The sequence below is a fragment of the Brachyistius frenatus genome, unplaced genomic scaffold (assembly GCF_029030835.1).
Source record: "Brachyistius frenatus isolate BFR_SWC_R1_liver_20210118 unplaced genomic scaffold, ASM2903083v1 Contig_97, whole genome shotgun sequence".
In the NCBI taxonomy this organism is placed as follows: domain Eukaryota; kingdom Metazoa; phylum Chordata; class Actinopteri; family Embiotocidae; genus Brachyistius; species Brachyistius frenatus.
The window spans coordinates 55290-77815 of NW_027210696.1; the positions used below are offsets into that span (position 1 = coordinate 55290).

Sequence of the window (22526 nt, forward strand, 5' to 3'; positions counted from 1 at the left end):
GGTCATGTGATAAATTCTAATCAAACACACAATCATGCACCTCAACAGAAAAGCATTAACACAAAGAACGAGTGAAAGACTGAACTCCACATTGTGCTCAAACACAACGGGAATAATTGGCTCCCAGACACTTTGCTGCAATCAAAGCCGAGCGGAAGCTAAAAGACCCCCTGAAAGGTAGAAATGATTTCCTCTTCTCCTCCTGTGTGTGTGTGTGTGTATGTGTGCTTTGTGTGATGTGACATAAGACAAATTTAACTTTCACTACCATGGTCCTCGATACCATAATGAGATGGTGTTGCATCTCTGCCAACAGATAACATCCTTTAGTGAAAGATCTTCATTCAACTTAAACATCCTACTCTTCCTAAATCTTGCCCTCTTGCGCCATATCGCCAATCACTAGAGGGGTTTCTGGGACAGATGGCCAATGGCAATGACCCTTACTCAAAGCAGGGTTAAGCCAAAGCAGAGAACCATCAGATTAGTCTGCTTCATTGCAGTTAGGGTCCTCGGAGTCTCTAACATGTGATGAGACGGCTGAGGATACTGAAAGTAGATAGAGAACTTTCCTGATCAACTCATTTATCTCCAGCTCAACTTTACATGTATATCATATATATCATCATATATGTAGAATTAAAAGTTAAATGTAAGCAGATCCAAGTGTTAAGAGATTTCAAATGAGGGTCATTACAACAACTCGATAAAAAAAACAGACATTATAGGTAGATAGATAGATAGATAGATAGATAGATAGATAGATAGATAGATAGATAGATAGATAGATAGATAGATAGATAGATAGATAGATAGATAGATAGATAGATAGATAGATAGATAGATAGATAGATAGATAGATAGATAGATAGATAGATAGATAGATAGATAGATAGATAGATAGATAGATAGATAGATAGATAGATAGATAGATAGATAGATAGATAGATAGATAGATAGATAGATAGATACTTTATTAATCCCTCAGAGGGACATTTTTTATTTATTTATAACTTCAAGTTGTTGTTAAACTAAAAATAAACACAGTGCTGATGCACTCATGTTTAGTAAGTTTAGCAGACATTTTTGCCATGTTTGACCCACAAATTCAGCATGCAAGAAAAGCAGTGACAAGATTTACTCCATTAGCACACAGAAATCTTCTTAGCACAGCCTGATCTGTGGATGTGGCAGCAAGCCTGGAGGAGAGCGAGTCCAATGCTACTTCAGGTTCCTCAAAGAGCTTTTTAATGTGTGGATCAATTTAAAAATGAATTTAATTTAACATCATGATTTAGGATTGATAATGAGTTGTAGATGTTATATATTATTTTCATTTAGGTTTTTAGTAACAAACAAAAAATTGAGTTATTGCTGCATTTAAAAAGAGATGGATTGGAATCAGCTTTGCAAGGAAACTGTCTGGGAATCTCATGTTATACCGGTGGCATGTGTTTCACTGTAAAGCACCTAACTTTGTCCAGTAATTACTCATTTCTGCTTTGGTGGAATTTTTTTTTTTTCTAGCAGCGTTATATAAAAAAAAGAAGAAAGCCATAAGAGGGAAAAACTGTGGGTCAGTAATACAGTTATTTAAAAAAAAAAAAAAATCCTCTACTGAGTGTCATCTGCTGTAAATAATAATAATCATAATATGTATGGAGATTTTGAGGATTTCTTTCATTTATCACTTGAGCCCTCTCGTTATTTGTTGTTCCTAAAATGCACTGAACTTGAGAGCTTTAGGGAAAATTACACTGTGTGTGCAGCTGGCTGTTAACATGCTCTTTGCCTTGAGGGTTTTTTTTTCACCCTTTTCCCCCACTTTTTAATTTAGTCAAATATACAAAGCTGGTCTTTGCAATCAAGGACTAAGCACTTGTAGGAAGGGGCTTTAGAGGCATAATTAAAAGGCCTGAGTGAGAGAGAGATGGCAGCTTTGGGTACAAAGTGACAGAAAGTGAGAATCTGATACAAGGTTGTTTTGAACATCAGTGATTGAAAGAGGGCGACAAAAGGATAGAGAGGAGAAAAAAGAGAACGGGGACAAAAAAAAAATGTGTCATGCAGCTCGACTCGCATTATGTATCTAACTGTTGGCCAGTAAGAAGACATACGAGGTTAGAAGCCATCAGTACTTCACTATAATATATGTCCACACGTACCCAGAGTGCATTTTAATAGTTAAGAAAAAGTATTCAACAAGTTTATCTGACTGTATCTTGGAAAACAAGTCAGAAAGTTTTTATGTTTCATGTTTTTGGTTTATTGCTGCTTTATCTTACAAGGATGAAACCCAATGTGCTCATCGAAAAATGTAAAGAGGAAACAAACAAAAAAAATGGAATACTCTGGAAGTGAAATCAAAGAATTTGGGTGATCAGAATTGCGATGCAGTTTTAATCACAGAGCACACTACTCGAGACCCTGATTAATTCCAGCAAACTAATGTGTGTGTGTGTTTGTGTAACTAGGAGATGGAAGGGAGTGAGTATTTGTAAATGATGATTGAACTTTGTGATTACGATACATTCATTAGTCTTTAAAACTGCATGATCTGTGCCTCTTCACAGTTATTTTAGAATTAACCAGTGCTAATGTGAATACAACAATTTGGGCACGTACCGCAGACTGTGATTTTTGTGCCACCAATTTCTGATTCACATCTGTAAACACATTCAAACTAAATTCCCTTTTGTTAAAACAGCTTTTACATTTGACCCCACCAAGGCAAGCTGTAAAATCAAACTATATACAAATATCAAATAAAATGTATTGTTGATGTTTTGATTAAAGACACTTGGAGTAGCTAAATACAAGAAGTAGAATACATCTACTCAAATACTTTAAGTTGAGGCCATTGCAGCTTTATGGGTTCTTGTTCCCTTCAGTAGGCTATTTATGCTACAACTTAAAACTATTTTCAAGGGGGACATATTGAAATTTGTCGTCTACTTCACTATTGAGAGCTTTAGTTAGCTCTTTGTAGATTCATTGACATACGACTTTAATAGGGTGGAACAGATTACTCCATCCCAGTGACTCCTCATTTATCATCACATTTTTTTTTTTTATTTTGTTCTCACACACATTTTAACCCCTGGAGATTTTATTGCTTTCTGGGCGTTGAATGTTACAACTGTAGATTATGCCACAACTAATCACCCTCATGCACAGTCTGCTGTGTTAAATCCTGAATTCAGCTGAGGAGACAAACACGGGTCAACTGGTGTGGCAATAGAATTTTGTTTCCTTAAAGACGTGTGCGTAGAAATTGTTATCTGCACAAAAATATAACTTGAAACTTAATCCGATGGTTCCTTACGCAATAACCATCTTTAGGTACAAAGCCACATGGTCCCTGAAGATCCAACCGCTGAGAGTAAACAACTGTCCAACCACAGGACAGACTTGGACATATGGGATATAATGCAGCCGGAAGAGCTGATGCTAAACTCCATCTTTATCTCAGGCCCATATGACAACAGATTAGAAGAGGAAGGAGAAGTATGAATAATGACCTCGTTAGACAAATGTCAGAAACCCACCCATATATGTAAGCCTTCAAAACAACACTAAGTAAAATCCATTGTAAGATACATTTAGCTGGTTACTAGATTCTTAGCATGCTATTTCTGTTTAATCCCAGTTGTGTGTGTTTATGTTGTCAGCATTTCTTCTCCTCTCTAATATGTTTATGGTCATCTCCGGGTCCCATAAGATGCTACATCTCCCCTAATACAAATTCACATGTGATTTGCTGTGTGTAATGCCCCCCCCCCCCCCCCTCATATCTTCCAAGACCAAATCATCTGAGATAGAAGCGATCATATGTAAATAACGGCAGATAGAACTGCCTGAAAGTTAGTATAACAACATAAAACCTGTCTCAATGTTAAAGAAAGAAAGAAAGAAAGAAAGAAAGAAAGAAAGAAAGAAAGAAAGAAAGAAAGAAAGAAAGAAAGAAAGAAAGAAAGAAAGAAGAGAAAGAAAGAAAGAAAGAAAGAAAGAAAAATATATCGCATTTATTACTACAATTCACAAAACACAAAAACTTTTAATTAAAAAAAATGTTAAATCATAAATAATGAACAAAACAAGAAATCAACCTGTGCGAAGACTGACTAGTATCTTAAAAACCCATTTACATCAAAATAAAAGTGGAAAATTTGGTTTGGTTTTGGTTATTAAACCTGAATTGCTTCATTGAAAACTGTTTCGTGATCATTTCCTGAAGAACCGGGCTTGTTTCATTCTTGTCCGCTAGGTGGAGGTAAAGACTCCGTCAACCCCGTGTTGTCACGTGACTTCACAACGAAAGAAAACGCCTCCTGTTTCTCGCGTCCTTTTTACCTCATGGTTCGGCAGCATAAGCTCACTGCAGATGTGGAGATGACGTGAAGCTGTGCACGTTAACGTCGCCATGTCAGAAAGGCATCGCGCGCTGCCTTCATGGATGCAAAAAGAGGAGAAAGTGAAAGAGAAGGAGCCGCTGAGGACCAGGAGGAAACGGAAAACCGCGAGGTAGAAGGGCGTCAGAAACACACGACTGTCGCTGTTGCGCTTAAGTTGAACTCTGTCAGTGCTTATGACGAACAAATGGGCTCTGATGTGTTTCCAGGGCTGCTTTCTACTGCATGAACGAGAGAGAGCTGGTAGAAGCAGCTGTTTCGTATCTTACCTGCGAGGGTGCGGCGCTCCAGACTCACCAGCAGGTGGCGGTATTTGTTTGTTTTTAACGTTTCTAAATGTAAAAATTCTCCTCTTCTTCTTCTTCTACAAAGTTCTGCCTGAACCCCCCCCCCCCCCCCCCCAAAAAAAAAACCCTGCTCTAACCAATAAATATCACAATGAAAACATGCCATAAATGTGATATGTGATCATACGCGTGAAAGTCAAATATGTATCCAGTACAAGTATATCCAGAATTTTTGCATTTATTAAAAATACAAAAAAAGTTCAACAATAATCATCACCATTTTTTTTAAGGGGTTATGAGATGCAGGTTGTTAGCTTCATGTATAGATTAGACAAAAAAAACAACATGATGGGCTGATCACAACTGACAGACTTCATCTATTTTTAAATGTGAGGATAAAAATATACAATAAACCCTGATTACTTTTTGTAGTAAGTAGTTGTTGTCGTATATTGCAGCACAAGATGGCAGATTTTTCAAACAAAACAAAAAAACAAGAAAACATCAATCATGTGTACAACTACAAATTATTTAACAACCATTTCTTAAGATCGGATTTAAAACTCCTCTTATCTTAAGGATAAGCAGCTTATTCCACCGACATGCAGCTATATATAATTTTTTCTTTTTTTTCAAAAAACATGATTTAAACCTAATCGCAATAATATTTGTTAGTGTTGTTGGAATAGTTGTTTTTCACTAAATTGCAATGACTGGATAAGTCATTTTTAAGGTTGTTGTGTCCATTAATTTGACTTTCCTAGCAAGCAATTTTGTTTTGTTTACTTAACTTCTCTCTAAAATGCTATTTACGATACAAACATAGGTTGAACCACAGACAGTGAACTCCATAAAGAAGCGAGAGAAACCCACCACTTCGCAGATGAGGACAAAGTCAGTGACCGAGACTTTAGGGGACGAGTCCTCAGGCCGCGGTGACGACGTGCAGACGGCATACGTTTCAGAAACGGACCCGGACATTACAGAGGTGGAACCAGTGCCGTGCACCAAGAGCCCGCAGCGTCCTGGGTCTGCGGGTCGGAGGTCACAACCAGTTCAGGATCATGGCGGATTAATGAATGCTGTTGTGGAGGCTGGGAAAAGAAAGGAACAGTCCCAGATGCTGGCAGACGCAGCAGAGGAGGACGATGCCTTGAGGCTTGTACGGGACATTTTTTTCTCCTGATAAATGAACTTTTTAAAGCATTTTCACGAAACTGAAAAAAAACTTTTCTTAGACATCAAAGTGATGCCGTTGAGATGTCTAATTTGGCAGCGCTCCACAAGACGGTGGATCCAAAGAGAGACACCGATAATTTACCAATGCTTTTGCACTGAAATGAGGTGTAGATGCTGGCGTCTGCCTTTTAAATGGCATTAAAACCTCATGTCGGTGCAACAACTCGGTGTAACTTGACAAAATCTTCCGCGTTAATGGAGCTATAACGTCATTTCTGTTCCGCTGTACCCATTTTTTGTTTGATTTAACGTGAAATTGTGGAATTGTGGAAACTCCCTGGGACAACATGCTTATTCCACAGGGTTACGGAAAGCTTTAATGAGACCAAGAGGTTGATTTTTGTGTTTGGATACAAAATCCTTTGGTAACACCTGTGGTTATGTCACACTTTGTCACCGCAGAGGTTTGGTGAGAGAGATGGTTTCACCAGAAGACATTAATGAGTCCACCGAGCACTACGTTGTAGCTGCACCTGTGGCCTCTTTGTAGAGGGAGAAACAGAAAAATAAAAAAAAAGCCTTACATTTCTGAACTGAGTGATCATAGCGCATGTGTTCTTTTACTGTTCACAAGAAAGTATAGTTCAATTTGTCGCTGAATTAAATGAAGAAACGGTTTTTTTCAGCTCTGAATTACAAGGGTCTTTTGGGTGAGAGGTGAAATGTCAAAAAAAAAAACAACTCAATCATGTCCAGTTATCTTTGCATTAACAGTTAGATTGACGATAACCTGTATGACTGACAATCTTCGTAAACAACACATTTTACTTTAAAAAAAAATTCATATACAAAAACTGTAGCAGCATTAATACGTTGCATCCTCTCATCTATTCACCAGCTGTGATTATCAGAGCGAACAGACCATTTTCTCGTTTTTAAGGAAATATTTATTTACATATTCAAACACAGCTTTCATTCTTTAGTTTGTGTATAATTCAATGACAGCTACAGCAAAAGAAGAACTAACATGTTACAGTTAATCCGATTTAAAAAAAAAAGAAGAAGTACAGTTAGTCATTACATCGACCAGGTCATGTGTCATGGTTTTCATCAGCATATTACCCTAAAGCAAAGACTTCAGCACAAATAATGTTTAAAAAAAAAATAAAAAAATAATTGCAAGTATTTCTTTTCATCGCAGTCCGGGTCCCGTGGTTGTGCTGAAGCAGGGGGGCAGTCTGGACCCTTTTATTCCCAGTCAAACGTCAGCCTCCATCCCAACACAACGGTCAGCACAGTAGTGATGACAAGCTCCAGCTGCACACTCACACAGATGTAGAATCCAACAGTCAAGTCTGTCCAACTAAAATGTGACCGATAAAGCTGCACGAAAACTATAATGCCAGCCAGGGTGAGGAAGCTCGATGCAGCCTGGCAGATCATGCTAAGCCAGAGTACTCCTTTGTCTTTGGCACAGGTGGCGAACAGCATGGCCAGCAGGGCAAAGGCCACGAGCGCCACTGGAACGTATAACCCCAGAGTAACCAGCGCTGCGAGGATGTCAATATTGAGCGCCGATTCATCGCCGCTGAGTAAACTCCCGGACGGTCCGGTGCAGGACACCTCGCCGTGTTGACGCGCTCGACAGAAGCGAAAGGGGCTGATGAGGACCTCATCGGAGACGACGAGCACGCCAGCGAAGAGCACCAGGGAGGTTAACATCTGAAGGTAGACGAGCAGGAGAACCATAGAGATCCAAAAAGAGCTGAAGGAGAGAATGCTCTTCGTCCCCATGCCCCCTGAACTGCACATTTAATATCGATGTTGACCAAAAAAAAATCTATAAAAAAAAAAAAAATCATTCAGAGAAATACCGTGTTGTTTGTTCAAATATACACAAAAATAGTATTTAATGGACAAAACGGTACAAGTGTAATGTTGCTTTATTACCTTACTTGTCTGATCTTCAGGAGTTAAGCTTTGAAACTGGAAGTCCGTCAAACCTCTCAGCATAACACACTGACGCTTCAATAAATGTGTGACGGGTTTATTAATGTTTAACCTTGATCAGCTGATCAGTTGACGTCCCCAACAATGATCACATTACATATCTGGACAGCGGTGAGCGCTTTCAATCAATTCTCAGTTTAATAAGATCTGATTTCTGAACAGCGTTGTCAGGGGTAGATGTTGATCCGACGGTTGAATTTCACGTTTGATTGAGCCGGGCTTGTTTAAATGTTCTGTTTATTTACGTTTGATAACCAGCGACGAAATCGGTGTGTCCCCGGCATGACGGCCCCGGCGGGGCGGGGCGGGGCGCGCGTAAAGAGCGTGGACGCGCGGCGCGCAGCGGCTCCGCTGGTGCCGCGCCTTCACAGACAGTTTGACGGACGGACTTCTACAAGTTGAGAGTACGACATCACCTTCAACTTGATCTACTTTTACTTCCAACGCAGAAAGTTCAGAAGGTTGGTTACGTGATGGCCGTTGTTATATATATATATATATTTTTTAACTTAATGTCATGACCGGAGGGTTTTTTTTTTTTTCTTTGTTTTATTTTTTTTTTGTACTTCTGCACACTTTTGGACAGTTTTTTAACAGTTTGTTCAGCACGACAGGGAGGCGGGGTCGTCTGTAAAAAGTTTTCTTTGTTCGTTTTGCTGTCACTAGCAATTGACTATTGATGACTATTAGCAGGCTAATATTCTTTTGTTTTCATAACTTCATTTTGGGGATGCTTGTCCTGTCATTACGTTAAGTAACCTGACAAAACTGTTGTTTAAGTTGCATGTGTATGGGTCCGTGGTACTGATAGACGCAGCTGGAACAAGGTGTGGTTCTTTTACAGAATATTTAGAAACGAGAAACAATGGAAAACTATAAACTATATGTTTCCCTTTAGAGAGGGGAGGAGGCGTGTGAAATGAAAATTCGCCAGTGGCAAACGTTTTCAGTGCACACGTCTGGACTTGTCCAGAACGTTGTTTTTGTCGTTGGATTAAATGTCTGTGTAACGCTACTGCGTAAAAGCCAGCAGTGATTAATCAAACAAAATGTTTTAAATGATCGTCGGACGGGTGCAGAAAGCTTCTCTACTCAAGACACGCTCCTCTCCAGAAAACCACAGCACTTGTCCCGAGGAGGGAGAACATAGTGTACCATAACCCAAATCCGGACAATTGAAAGATAGTTTCTCTCTCTCTCTACTTTCTACTGGTTTTATAACCCTACTGTGTATTAATGAATTTATATTAAAGCACAATTAGTTTATGCAATATTTGGCCAAAGAGAAGATTGTATATATATATTTTTATTTATTTTTTTTTATTACCACTTCCAAAATATAAACTGACGTTTTAACTGTCTCAATTATGTTCAATCTCATTTTTGACCCTTTGTACAGGTTTGTCATGGGAAACGGGTTCAGCAGAAGGCGAGATGCCCCAGCCAACAGCGCTGAAACCGTGGCCACTGATCAGAAGTCTGCAAAGGAGCCGGCGACTCCTCAACCGACAGAAGACTCTGGAATAACACAGACTCAGGATGTCGCCGAGACAGAGAATGTAGATGTGGTAGTGGGGGAGCCAGCGACAGTGGCGGCTTGTTTACCCAGCGAAGAATGTGTGTCAGAGTGTAAAGAGGGAGAAGCTCCAGCTGCCTCAGTCCCGGGGAATGCCGAATCAGAGCCTCCGGTTAAGGGAACTCCAGATCCAGTCCAGCCTGAAGCTCTGGTCTCAGTTAGCGAATCATCGCCTCCAGAACCAGAGCCGGTTGCGAAACCTGTTGTTGAACCTCAGCTTGCTCCTGAACCAGCCCCGGAGCCGGTCCCCGAACCAGAGCCGGAAGTTGAGGCGGTCCCTGAACCCGTCTTAGATCCGGCGCCAGCCCCGGCTGACGCTCCAGAGCAGCAGGCAGACCTGCTCACCCAAGAATCTCTCACTCAAGAGTCACTCCCTTCGGTTGACTTGGGTGTCCCTGACGTCACCCCCTCCCCAGCTCCCGTCCCCGTCCCCGTCCCGGTCGATGCAGACGAGCCGTCTGACATCCCAGCAGGTGAGCAGCGCCAAGACGGCGCTGAGGCTGCTGAGGATTCCACACCGGAGCCGGAAACATCAGAACGTCTGGAAAAGCTGATCAAGGTGGAGGCTGCAGGGTGCTTGGAGAAGTTCGGGAGTGATGTCGACGAGGAAAGCGTTCGTGAAATCCTACAGAACTTGGAGCTGAAAGGAAATGACCTTGTCAGTGACCTCATTCCATGTGATGTCACCATCCCCGATGACACTCCCATCATGGACATGAGCGTGCCCGCCGACTTGATGTGAATCCATCAACGATAATTCATGAAAGAAGTGAATGGATATTTTTATGTGAACCCCCCCCCCCCTCTCTTTACCCTTTACATGAATTCTGTGCGGAGCAAAGAAACCATGTTGTTGTTTTTTTTCTCACTTTAAGTGCCCTAATTAAGGCAAATAACTGTTTCTTTTTTTTTTTCTTTTTTTTTTTTAAATGAACCAAATTTGCCAAAAGAGCTGTGGAACTAACTGAAGTGATTACTAAATAGTGATACTTTTCTGTTTTTTAATGCATAAAACCGCCTTCTTATGTGCGGTCGTGGGGTAAAGAGGCTCCAGCAGCACAGGGACTACAAGTATACTGTTAGACAACAGAGATCTTCCTCTGTGCAAGCTCACGAGCAAAAATAATCTCATTTTGGGACTAAGGAAATATGTTCCATTGCTATATAATAACCCTGTACGTAAAAAAAAAAAATCACTTAAGTACAAAGGGTCAAATCTTTCTGAGGAAAATATGCGAGTGTGCTCATTGAAAGAGAAAAGGTCAGGGACAAAGAATGCAACCGAAGATGGCGACAGTTCCACTTGTGTAAGCCGGATACAAGTGTCCAGTCAACATTTATGTCTTATCATTATCATGTTCGGACTTTGCGGTAATCCTCTAAAGGTGATTGTCACCTTACTGTGTTTTTAGTTGCTTGTGAAAATAAAAATGGTATTCCATATGTGTTATGGTCACGCTCCCTGTTTCTTTTCTTTTTTTTTTTTTTTTGAACTAAGAGAATATATGATAAGAGATAGAATACTATTATCGCATGTCGGAAGAATCTGGGAATGTAAATTGGAAAGAAATATCGGATCAAGATAAAGGCTAGCCGGCACGATGGATCTCGGATGAACTCTTTGCGCAGCTACAGATTAGGGATCTGTCAAAAGAGTTTCACACTGGAGCTTTCTCCATCGCAAAGCACATTGGAACAACATACTAGCACACGCACGCACGGGGACACATGGGAATCCAATTCTAGCAAGTACAGCCCAGGTCACGTAAGAGAGACAGCGTCTTGTAACAATTCTCGCGGGAGAGGGGGCGCAAAGGGGAGGGAGGGAGAAGTGCAGCGACCGGGCCGCATTCTTTCCAGAGGAAGGAGGTTTTCGGGGGGTCCGGGTCAAAAGTCTTCAGTGCGACTGCGTTTCGGTCCATGAGAAATGTGCTCCTCGCATGCCGCTCCCACCACACTCAGCCTGCCCTCACACTATCCCAACATTTTGACCAAGCGGTCATCGGACTGGTATGAGAGGCCACTTCTGCTTTAGGCCTGCCTAAAACTGAAAAAAAAAATAATAAGACGCTATTAAATATGAACTCCGGTTTGACAGAAACGCAGCCTAAAGGAGGAGACGTGCGACTCCGCCGCGACGGCAGCGAGAGTGGAGCTGCTGCTGCTGCTTGCTGCTGCTTTTCACGAGGGCAATTCATGAATCTCCTGCCCAGTTCAATAATCGTATCGACTCAAAACATTTAGTCTTGTCCGGACACACCTAACGTTCACGGCCTACGCCTCGGGGCACGGCAAACGGGTAAGTCCGTGTTTGGCAACACACTGATGAGTCCCTGTGGAGTGGGAGAGGCACTCTTCAGACAGTGATCTCAGTCAAAGCTCAGCTTTAGCAAATAATACAGTTTGCAGACGGAGCTTCTTGATGCACACCGAGAATAGATAAACAGCATGAGTTGCACTATTTGCGATTCCTGTCATACCAGAGGCTTTGGACTCAATAAACAAAAGTGCTGGACTCGAGTCCCCTCTCTCCTTGTTGATTTCCTGTCTCTGTGGACTTGTGATGGCCGGAGCACAAAAGCAAAAGAAAACAGAACTTGGTATTTGATTTCATCTCACCATCTATGAAGGAAGTAAGACAATTAGGATTTTTTTTAAGGCTCGAAGTGGAAGTGAAAGAAATAGTTTCTTCTTTACAGAATTATTCTGGTTTTTCCCCCCAAAAAAGGAACTTCCTGTTAATATCTTTAAATAAATCACAGATAAATGTGGTGTCACTCTTTCATAAATTCGCTGAGTCAAAATACATGTAACCATACTCACTTCTGCCGGACTAGATTTTATGGCATTTTGGCAATTTTTTTTCTTACAAAAACTCCCAACAGTTTTCTGATTTATTCTCAAATGACACTTTATGCGATGAATGCAAAGCATGAACAAATACATTCAAACAAACTGTGTGCAGTAACATTTTCTTAAATCCCGTTTCAATGAATTAAACATGAAGACAATGAAACTGTCGACTCGAATAATTTGCAATATCCGTCAAAACACAAAAACCTGTCGCAGAAAGTATTTTAAGTGAGTCATTTTTAAGTATAGGGAGTATATATTGCTTTAGATTATCAGAGTGCCATATGATGGCCTTGCAGATAGATCCAGGCAGGATATCCACAGAGGGCCATTACTCAGGAGTGACTCAGGATCTCAGGACAAAGGTTATTCACTGCCAGTGTCTTGGGCTTCACCACACTGAAGGCAAAAAACAAGAAGAGAAATTAAGGGAGGTCATCTCTTTGCACTTTGACAGTTATTTTGGAAACTACCTTATTCAAGATTGTGTCTTTACCATGAGCCGCCTGTATTTCTTGGCCAGGTCAACGTTGCTGCGTCCAGGCTGGAAGGGGTACGACCACAAGATGGAATTCCAAGAGAAGCCAAACCTCTTTACTCCGGACAAAAGGTAACACACCTCCTCACGGCTAAAGTCCTTCCGGTTCCTTCTCTATGAGGATTCCACATAAAGACAGAAGAGATAAAAAAAAAAAAAAGATGTTGTAAAGATTAGAGAGTGTGTCACCTGGAAAGGAGACTGGGGATTATGGGACGAATAACGTGCATGAACACCCACTTGACATAACAAAATACTGTATAATTCATCTACATAAGTACTGTACTGACAACTTCTTCGGCATAGTTTATCCTTTCGTAGAGTTTCAGACAATCACAGCGTACATGTACTAAGCAACTGTTGATACATTTTCTCTACTTAATCAAATTTTAAATAAATAAAGTAAAAGAATATGTGCTTTCAAAACCTCTGTTGCTTATTATTCCCACTGAAAAATAATCCGCTCAAATTGGCTGTGACCAATATTACCAAACACACTGGTGGCTTTGCAGATTTCAGCTCATTAACAGCACATTGCATACATTCTCTCAAGCGTACTGTATACATGTTAACTGATTGCAGCCCACTGCAGATTTGTCCTGTAGTATTCTCGAGACGATCAACCTCCCTGTGATTGTGTTCAGATTTGGTCAAATAAGACATACTTTACAACATCTTTTGGTCTTTGTACTGTGCATTAGAGTCTACTTTAAATCAATTCGGTATCTTAGTATATTTGTTTTTGTTTGTTCGCAGTGTGTGTGCAGGCACTGATTTGAGAAAGCAGTGTCAGCGTTCATCGACACTACTCTTCAATGCCTTTGACGCACTGCAGCATGTACAGTAGTCACGGCACTAAAAGCTGTTGGAAAATATGGCATCATGAAAATATCAACACATTTTTACCAGAAAACTTTCAAACTCTTACAGTGGAACACTGGTCTGTGCTCATCTTTGGCTGATCATCAAGAGCACAATGTCCACTGTTATTTCCTTTTCTTCTTCCTGTATTTAAGACACAAAACAGTTTGTGTGTGTGTGTGTGTGTGTGTGTGTGTGTGTGTGTGTGTGTGTGTGTGTGTGTGTGTGTGTGTGTGTGTGTGTGTGTGTGTGTGTGTGTGTGTGTGTGTGTGTGTGAGAAATACAAAGAGAGTTCCAGGTTTTACAACTCATCTGTTACAACATAGCAATTGTTCCTAAACTTAATAAAGACAGACATTAGCTCTTGTGTTTCTTGTTTCAAAATCCGGTGCAGGTAACACAGCTCTGCCAAAAACAAGAATACAGGAGAAGAGAAGAGAAGAGAAGAGAAGAGAAGAGAAGAGAAGAGAAGAGAAGAGAAGAGAAGAGAAGAGAAGAGAAGAGAAGAGAAGAGAAGAGAAGAGAAGAGAAGAGAAGAGAAGAGAAGAGAAGAGAAGAGAAGAGAAGAGAAGAGAAGAGAAGGAACAGAAATGAGATAGGAAAATAATTATGGGGAAAAGAGAGCAGTGGAAAAAACAGCAGAACATGAAGAAAATGTGGACTGTGCAGTGGAAGAAAAACTATTCTAAGTATGGACTCTCACAAAGTGTGCACTGGAAAAAGCATTTGGCTACGAGGTAAAAAAGAAACAGTAAATCTCAGCATGACAGCACAGAAAGACTGCACTATAAAACAGCGCCTGTCCACTGCAACGAGCGACATCGTACTCAGACGATGTGAACTGAGAGAAGTCTAAATGCTCGAGGAAGGGAACGGCAAAAATAAATATAGATAAACAAGTTCAATATGCAATGTTGTAAATGTGACGCAAGTGAAGAATATGTTAAATCATAATAATGTCAAAATCCTTCTTCATAACATAAAAGCATCAGAATAAACCTCTCTCTCTCACACACACACACACACACACACACACACACACACACACACACACACACACACACACACACACACATACACACTGTGTTATACAGAGTGTGAAACAGCTTAATACAGCTGTGCAGCTCTGAACCAGCTCTGGCCTGCACTGTGAGAACACTGGCTGCAGTTCAACATTCCTCCTGCTCTTTGGTTCGTCTGCCGTCAGGAACACATTGTGGAAGACAGCTCCCACCACTGGCTCCCAATCACAACATTCACACACACGCTTTAAGTAATCAACTGTAAACACCCAGATCTGCCATCGCACATCTACCTTCAGGAAGACGCTGCCTTCTTAGGGGAGTCAGACGTGGACCTGAGAGGAGGGATGGGATCAGTGGTGCTGAATATGGAAAATAAAGGAAAAAGGGTAAAGGACAATGGATGATAATATCTCATACCAGTACTGTTGTAAGGGATGAATGTCTCCTCTTTCCCTCTAATGCGCAGTGGAGCCAAAGTGAAACCTGTGAAGAATAAGATATTCAGATTACACATTGACAGAATGTCACGGTAGATTGATGGCCTACATTTACAGCAAACAGCAGATGTGTTCGGATCATTTGTTTCGCTTTCAGGAACATTATTTGTTGTGTTAAGACTTGTTTTTCCTGTGTTTTGTTATACCAGGAAGACTTAGCTTGCAGGGTTAATAAAACATGTTGGTGCTGTTGCTCTGTCGCTTAGTCACGGTTTAAAACAGGTCCAGCTAACGTGAAATTGACAAAGAGTCTAACAGGTTCAACTGCTAAAATGCAGCGAAGCTGTCTGCGTGAGCCTCCGAGCGCAGGTGTGTCAGAGACCGTCAACATCGTGTACTCTCTGGCGTCAAATGGCTCGGCAGCGTGTGACACTGCTTTCCATATTTTTTTTCCACATTGTTGTACATTTATTCAATACGAGTAAATGATTGTGATCGTGTGATGTTGTGGGCACAGTTACTGACATTTGCTAATGAATTTAGTTCCACTAAACAAAGTAGCGTTTCACCCACATGAATCAATAACATATTAATAGCAAATATTGACACAGCAACGGTGCTTCAGATATTAACCCAGACACACCGTAGCAGAGACAATGGCTTAGCCCCGTTTTGTCTTGTACTTGTGCAACATTTTAGTTTATTTGCGTTTGATCTATTTACGTTGTACAAATATTTAGTTCAAAATGATTTGTTTATTTGTTAGATCTGGGACGACTCAAACAGTGCTTTGTGGGTTAAATTGATTTGCTGCATAATTCTTACCGTTGTACTTCTTCCAGAAGTGTTGTGGCTGGAAGCTCTTGCCATTCCTCGCTCCTTTACTTATGGGGGTCAGACAGACGTCTTCTACAGTGGAGGAGAAATCAGTCCTTTTATAGCAGTAGGTAATGATTGGAATGTGACGTGTGTTTCTTTTTTACGGAAAATAAAATTGATTGTTCCACAAAAAAACAGGATAAAAACTAAGAAAAAGTTCAGGGGAGACTTACAAGTCTACAAATATTTAAAAAAAAAATATGGCCTTTCAATGCTTTCAGGCAATGACAACATGAGAAATTATGATAATTCAGTGCACCTATGACGTAGTGTAAATTACAAGCAGAGTCTGAAATGAAGCCCATACCCATGTCCTAATATCTTTATATCATATGTCCTCCCAATTGCAGTGCTATTCAACCCATTTTGCAATAGCAGCTTCATCAACAAAATGAAAAACTTTAGAACCTGGGAACAAATGAAAAGTAAAAACAAAAGACTGGGCTAATATTATTTGGCTGTTATCTGAAGTGAACCAAAAAACATAAAAGGACATTTTGCTGACTCGTAAAATATTTCTTTCAACGATCAATTCCATTATCATGTTATGCTTCACAGGAGATGTTACTGGAGCGTCCTCTTTATTCATTCAGATTGCGAAACAGGAAGTAGACCCGATAAAGTAGATTTCATGTGTAAATTCAACTGTTAAAGCCTCTTACTGCTCCAGTTTTTGCAGTTTTTCTGTGGTTCTGCTGCTGAAAGTGTCTCGGTGTTTGCGTCTGTCTGCTCCACAGTGTTGTCCTGCTGCTCCTTCCTGAACACAAGGTTGCAGTGACGCACCCTGAACTTCTCCATTGCCTCTCGGAGAACCTTGTGCATGTCACAGCTGTGGTAACAAGAGCTTTGGAGAGACGCAAAAGTGCGACTGGTCACGTCCTCAAAAGATAACACACAACCTGAAAGAGAGAGAGAAAAAAAAAAAAAGAGTTACACGAGAACATTACTTAAAAAGAAATTCTGAAAGTCCGGTGTTTACATTGTCTGAATGAGCAAGTTTAAGCAGTGTTAATACAATGATGATTATCTAAGTGTCGTTATCAGGCAGTTCCAAAAAAAAGTGCAGATATGTGGATGTCAACAAGACACTTAAAATATACTTAAAATAACAAATTACAATGACCCAAAACTTTGTGTCTGAACCTACTTTACTATATTGGTTTATTCTTCATAAATAATTTGTCTCTGCCAACAAGTCAAGTTGTAGTTTGCATTCATGTTTTGTCCAGACTCATACGATACAGGTAGAGAAGGCTTTGAAATTATGGCACTGTTTATGAGAATAGGACGTGAGGGAACACTGACCTTTGACCAGTAAAATGTAATCATTTCATTGGTGGGGCTTGAACGCTTGTAATACATTTCAAGAAATTCCCCGGAGGCATTTCTCATAAACCGTGTTCATGACAGTGGGACAGATGAACGTGACGAACACAGTGAGCTTGATCTTTTGTCTTTCGCAACCAAAATCGAATCAGTTCATTGTTCACACGAATGTGAGAGCTATACGGACAGACAGAAGGACAACTCTAAAACATAATGCCTGCAGATGTGGCTACAGCACCTGTTTAAACTCTCAACAACCAGCTGATAATACAAGATAGATCTCACTGAAGGGCAGCTTCATATTCTCCTACCTGCACACCGGCTATGAGAGACTGAGTGTTCCTCCACAGGGTTTCTCCCCACTTTACTCATCTCACTGCCTTCTAACCCTAAACACAAAAATATATTACTTGAAAAAAATAGATTTTTTTTATTTATTTATTTATTTATTTTTAGAAACCACACACTCACTGAAAACAAAAATTAAAGCAATCAATAAATAATAAATCAATAACATATGGTACAGGCATGAGTCTGTATATCTTACTTTCAGTATATTTACTGTCCTTTGGTTTTGTGTGCCTCACTGGTAACGGGAGCTTAAAGAACTGACTAAACAAAAGCAGACAGAAATGTAAATATGAAAGCAATCATTAATCATTTAACCCCAGTTTTTTCTGAAAAATAAGTAATCAACACTGAGCACATTTACTGACCTGTTTGCCGTACGCTGCTCTCCGCCTCCCTCTAGTGACTGAACATGATAGGACGTGAGGTTTCCTGTATCTTTGCACACTGACCACCACAGATCTCCTCCACTGCTGTCAGCTTTCTCTTCCTGAGGACTTAAATTTGAGATCATTTTTCACTCTTCTTCTCATTCTTGTTATGTTTCTGACCGTTTGGGGTTCAGTGCTGCTGTCACCACTTGCTGGTACGTACTTAAGCATGGGGACGGTTTCAATGGCCTCCTTCCTCTGCGGCAGTAGAGGTAAAGCCGGGGGTAGAGACAGCAGGCCTCGCTTCTCAGTTGAATGTGGCGAGTCTTCCTGCTCACCCTCATGAAGACGAACATAAACGCACATCATTCGTCACCGTGATACATGCGGGTCAGACTGCAGCAGTGTGAGTGAGCGCACGTCTAATCTTCACCTGCGTTTTCTCGAGCAGTTCAATCCTGTGCAGCAATTCTCTGGCTGATCTCCTGAAGCCTTCTATGTTTGAAGGGGGTTCCACATTTTCAATCTGTTTTTCTATCAGACCACCAACTCCCGAGCACGTGGCTTCTCAAACAAGACAAATAGATCATTATGACGGCTCCTTGGCCTACATTTACCCCAAAATTATCCAATCACTCATTCATTCTACTTACTAACTTAACTAACACGAAAATGTACAGAACTAACTCGTCATAAGGGAAGGGAATACAAACACTGCTGTAAATAAAAGTATGCTGTTCTAAAATTTACACATTCAAATCTACACGTCAATATATTCGAAAATGGAGGGAATTCATGCATTTATTTGGGCAATGTTGCAAATAAAGGGCCTGTGTTACATGGTAACTGACAATGCTAAATAACAACGTCAAAGAGTGACCCTGAAACGTAATGAAAACGGCTTTGACTTACTGGCCTGTTTGCAAGTCTGCAATATGAATGTGGCAGCCTTTCTAACCTCCTCGCACGTGTCCTCGGCGAGTAAAGTTATGATAACGGGCAGGCCTCCACACTGCACCAGCTGGAACTGGTGCTCCTCTGCACAGCCAAATAAGCACAACGTTTTGAAAAACAAACATGGACTGTGTGTTGTAATCTGATTAGAAGGATGACTGTCAATAGCTGCACTAAGTGAGATCCTCTACCTGCTTAAAATATAAATTGGACAACACTTAGAGAAAGCGTTACACACAAAAATAGTGCACTGCTGTGCAGTCTCACCAGAGGCCTCCGTGCAGTGGCCCAGGGTGAGCAAAACAGAGAGTCTGTCCTTAGGATCCATGTGTGGGCTCACCAGCAAAGATAAAAGGTGGGACACTACGCCATACTGAGCCAGGCCTGAGGCCAGAGCAGCTACAGATAAGACAGTGAATAAAGGTCACTTTAAATGTCTCCTTTAGGTTGTTTGAATGAACTGGTAATGTGTATGTATATGCGTTTGAGAGCAGGACGCACAGTTTTCAGTAATGCAAGCTGACAGGGCCTTGGATGTAATGACAGAAAGCTGGCAGAGCAATAAGCTTGTATCTGCGGCAGAAGCTAGACGAACCAGTGCAAGAGTGAGAGTTTCCAAACCACCAGAGGTGGAAAAACTCTCCTGAACACAGGCTGCAAAAACAGAAAGTGGTGAACATTCATTAAGTTGGATTTTAACATCAATTTAGATCGTTTTTCCGAATCAACAACAACAACAACAACACTTTGACTTACAGTTGTTGGCAACTGTCATTGCTATGAAGGAGCATATGGGTTGGAAAATCTCAGTGCGGGGCAGAGAAATCTGCTGAAGCCAGGTTTTTATGATGGAAAAGGCTGCCACGCAAAGACGCTGACCGTCCTCTGCAATGAAAAGAAAGACATGATTGAGTAAAGGCTGCTTTTGCTCCTATCCCACATATAAACTAAATGCAGGCTTGACCCGAATGCTGTTGCCAGCATTACAAGCAAATCAGTGATTTACATATTACCTGCTCAGTACGATAAACAAATAAACAAGATAATACTACCATTCTGGGGATTGTTGACACATCCACAGAGAGCACTTGACACAGATGCCCAAAGTTGGTGAGTAGCATTAGCTGCTTTCAAAGTAGCTTCATTGGAGAAGGGGAAATGGGTCCTGCAAAAATATACACTTACTATAAGCTACGGTGAGTTTTTACTAAACTCTGCAAACTTATGTAAACTTGGTGAGGCTGATGTCAGGCTACATGAGATTACATGAGTGTTCAGTATCACAAAGTACCTGAAGAGGTCTAGAAGAATATCCAGGCAGCCACTGTTTTGGGCTAAAGTCTGTCCTGATTCTGCAATGGGACACAGACGGGGCTTCAAACATGTGCATAAACAAAAGCAAGGTAATCCTACTTTCAGAAGTCGATAAAGAATTATTTCTCTCTGCTATACTTTGCTCCACATACTTTACAAGGAACATTAGCTTGAAACTTAACCGGACCAAAGAAAAGGCCATGTAAAGTGAAAGACAGACGTGCTGAGAAACGTGACAGTCAATCCCGTAGCTTCAACTCATTCTGGAGCCTTGATCTTACTGTTGTTGGCCACCAACACAAACAGCAAGTAGACGGTCACTCTTTTCAGGGTCAGCGGGACGTCTTCTTTCAGCAACCAACCAGCAAGGTCTGCAAATGTCTCCCTTCTGCACAGAGAACTCTTGCAATACACTACCAGAAGGAAACATAAATACTATATTGTCAACATGTAAAATCAGAATTTACTTTTGAATGATTTGCACGTGAAAAACAACACATTCCACCGACACATCAACGTCCTTCGCCCTTCACTGTATTCTTTAAAGCACGTGCCCCTGAATTGAGATGACACACTTCACACACAGCTGCCTACCATTGGCCTCTGCCAGCGTGCCGAGCGTAAAGAGTGCAGTCTCCTTAACATCTGGATGGACAATACTCGATTTGGAGAGGTTATACACGAAAGCCACACCTCCCATGTCTCGAAGCAGGTCCACATTGTCCTCTGTAAATTATGAAAATGTAATGTGACTCAGACAGTGGACAGGTACCATGTCAAGGTTGTTATACTGAATATGTAAATGTAATACTGACTTCACTGAATGTATTTATTAGCCAAATGTGTCCAAACAACACATCGTACAGACGGATGGAGCTGTGTTAGGTGGTTAGGGACAACAAGCTGTTGTTTCTGTCATTGTTCACTACAACCTCTCGTCACTATTACCTCTCTTTTCGCAGATTGAGTGAATGGTGAGAAGAGCTTGTTTCTGTAAATCAGGACATTTCATCTGAAATTTCAGACACTCGAGCAGCAAAGTGAGATCTGTCTTTGTGGCTGAAAGAAGAATGATGACATTAAACCAGTTTAACATAAATGTGTGACCGTACTATCCCTTTTTTTTTTTTTTTTTTTTTGTCCACGTACAAACACCAAAAGAAACTGGAGTTGGCGACCAATGTCACTTACCATTACAGCTGTTGCTGCAAACCCCTGTCGTATTCATTTCACTCTGTAAATGACCGAGTCTCGAAGACTAGTATCTGACTCGCTTAATATTATAAGGACACCGTCTTGAGTCCCATATTTAGCCAACACTGACGTTAATAAATGCTATTCCCAGAGCTAATGCGAGCTAGTTGTTGCTAACCTAGCGAATTAACATACATTTTAAGTATATAAGTCCAGTCTTACAAAGCACAATTTGTCTTCCCGCTGCTGTCCTAACAAACTAACTTCGCCAGTACTCCTTAACTGTCGCCGAACAGAAATTAGAGTAGGATACGGTGATTAAAAAAAACAGGAGTTCACTTCAAGCGTTTGTCTTCTAGGAATCACGACGGAACTTTAGACCTCCGCGTTACCACGGAAACGAGCGTAGACCTCCGCGTTACCACGGAAACGAGCGTAGACCTCCGCGTTACCACGGAAACGAGCAAGACAGCCCACAGCTACTACAAATGTTAACGTACAAGCAAATGGGATTAGTTGTTTGTTTTTTTACTCACGCTGATGAATGAACGCAAAATATTTGGCCTCGGTTTGATGACAAATATATATTTTGTTTAAATGTCTATAGACCAAAGATTCCTTTCTGTCACTGCAGTAAAGGAGTGCTCCGCAGTGGTAAAGCCGACATTGTGTTTTCATTTCCCCTAAATGAATGTAGTTTTGTTAAAGACGACCTCAGAGGGAGAAGAAGCTCCTGAAAGGTGAATATAAACGGAAAGTGGTGTAAATATTGTGCGATTCTGTGTTTACAATAATACAACATATATGTATGCCGTATCATATTACTGTACTTATATATAGGTCGTATTATCAACTATTCATCCTAACTCCACCTTACCATCCCGGACCGTACGCCGCTTCCCCAACAACGAGCCGTGGATCACCAGTGACCTGAAGGTGCTTCTTAATCAGAAGAAAGCAGC

The 22526-nt window shown here is 40.9% G+C and overlaps 2 protein-coding genes across 5 annotated transcripts; one reads left to right on the forward strand and one right to left on the reverse strand.

Annotated features, from left to right (window-relative positions):
* The first annotated feature begins 4353 nt into the window (after positions 1 to 4353).
* Positions 4354 to 10867, forward strand: LOC138628255 (protein TsetseEP-like). Of its 2 annotated transcripts, XM_069711195.1 has the most exons (5): positions 4354 to 4524; positions 4622 to 4715; positions 7356 to 7606; positions 8147 to 8349; positions 9288 to 10867. In XM_069711195.1, the coding sequence occupies exon 5, from the start codon at positions 9295 to 9297 to the stop codon at positions 10204 to 10206; it is 912 nt and encodes a 303-aa protein (XP_069567296.1). In that variant the 5' UTR covers positions 4354 to 4524; positions 4622 to 4715; positions 7356 to 7606; positions 8147 to 8349; positions 9288 to 9294; the 3' UTR covers positions 10207 to 10867. The 2 variants fall into 2 exon arrangements, with proteins under 2 accessions (XP_069567296.1, XP_069567298.1); XM_069711197.1 differs by lacking the exon at positions 4354 to 4524 and having other exon boundaries at positions 4534 to 4715.
* Positions 10868 to 12335: 1468 nt separating this feature from the next.
* terb1 (telomere repeat binding bouquet formation protein 1) lies at positions 12336 to 21909 on the reverse strand. Of its 3 annotated transcripts, XM_069711160.1 has the most exons (22): positions 21562 to 21909; positions 21319 to 21429; positions 20965 to 21096; positions 20652 to 20783; positions 20348 to 20408; positions 20109 to 20221; positions 19813 to 19941; positions 19558 to 19710; positions 19324 to 19455; positions 19015 to 19140; positions 18536 to 18666; positions 18326 to 18441; positions 18100 to 18228; positions 17931 to 17995; positions 17695 to 17772; positions 16720 to 16956; positions 16004 to 16087; positions 15159 to 15224; positions 15032 to 15073; positions 13784 to 13860; positions 12814 to 12969; positions 12336 to 12716 (listed from the first exon to the last, which is right to left on the reverse strand). In XM_069711160.1, the coding sequence occupies exons 1-22, from the start codon at positions 21596 to 21598 to the stop codon at positions 12684 to 12686; spliced, it is 2340 nt and encodes a 779-aa protein (XP_069567261.1). In that variant the 5' UTR covers positions 21599 to 21909; the 3' UTR covers positions 12336 to 12683. The 3 variants fall into 3 exon arrangements, with proteins under 3 accessions (XP_069567261.1, XP_069567262.1, XP_069567263.1); XM_069711161.1 differs by lacking the exon at positions 15032 to 15073; XM_069711162.1 differs by lacking the exons at positions 12336 to 12716; positions 13784 to 13860 and having other exon boundaries at positions 12848 to 12969.
* Between the last annotated feature and the right edge of the window lie 617 nt (positions 21910 to 22526).

Coding starts and splice junctions, on each gene's coding strand:
- LOC138628255 (XM_069711195.1), top strand. CDS start 9,295: ATGGGAAACGGGTTCAGCAGAAGGCGAGATGCCCCAGCCAACAGCGCT.
- terb1 (XM_069711160.1), bottom strand. CDS start 21,598: ATGAATACGACAGGGGTTTGCAGCAACAGCTGTAATG. Junction 18,667..19,014: donor GCAGACTTGCAAACAGGCCA/GTAAGTCAAAGC, acceptor TTGTTTGAGAAG/CCACGTGCTCGGGAGTTGGT. Junction 16,957..17,694: donor CTCTCATAGCCGGTGTGCAG/GTAGGAGAATAT, acceptor TCTCTCTTTCAG/GTTGTGTGTTATCTTTTGAG.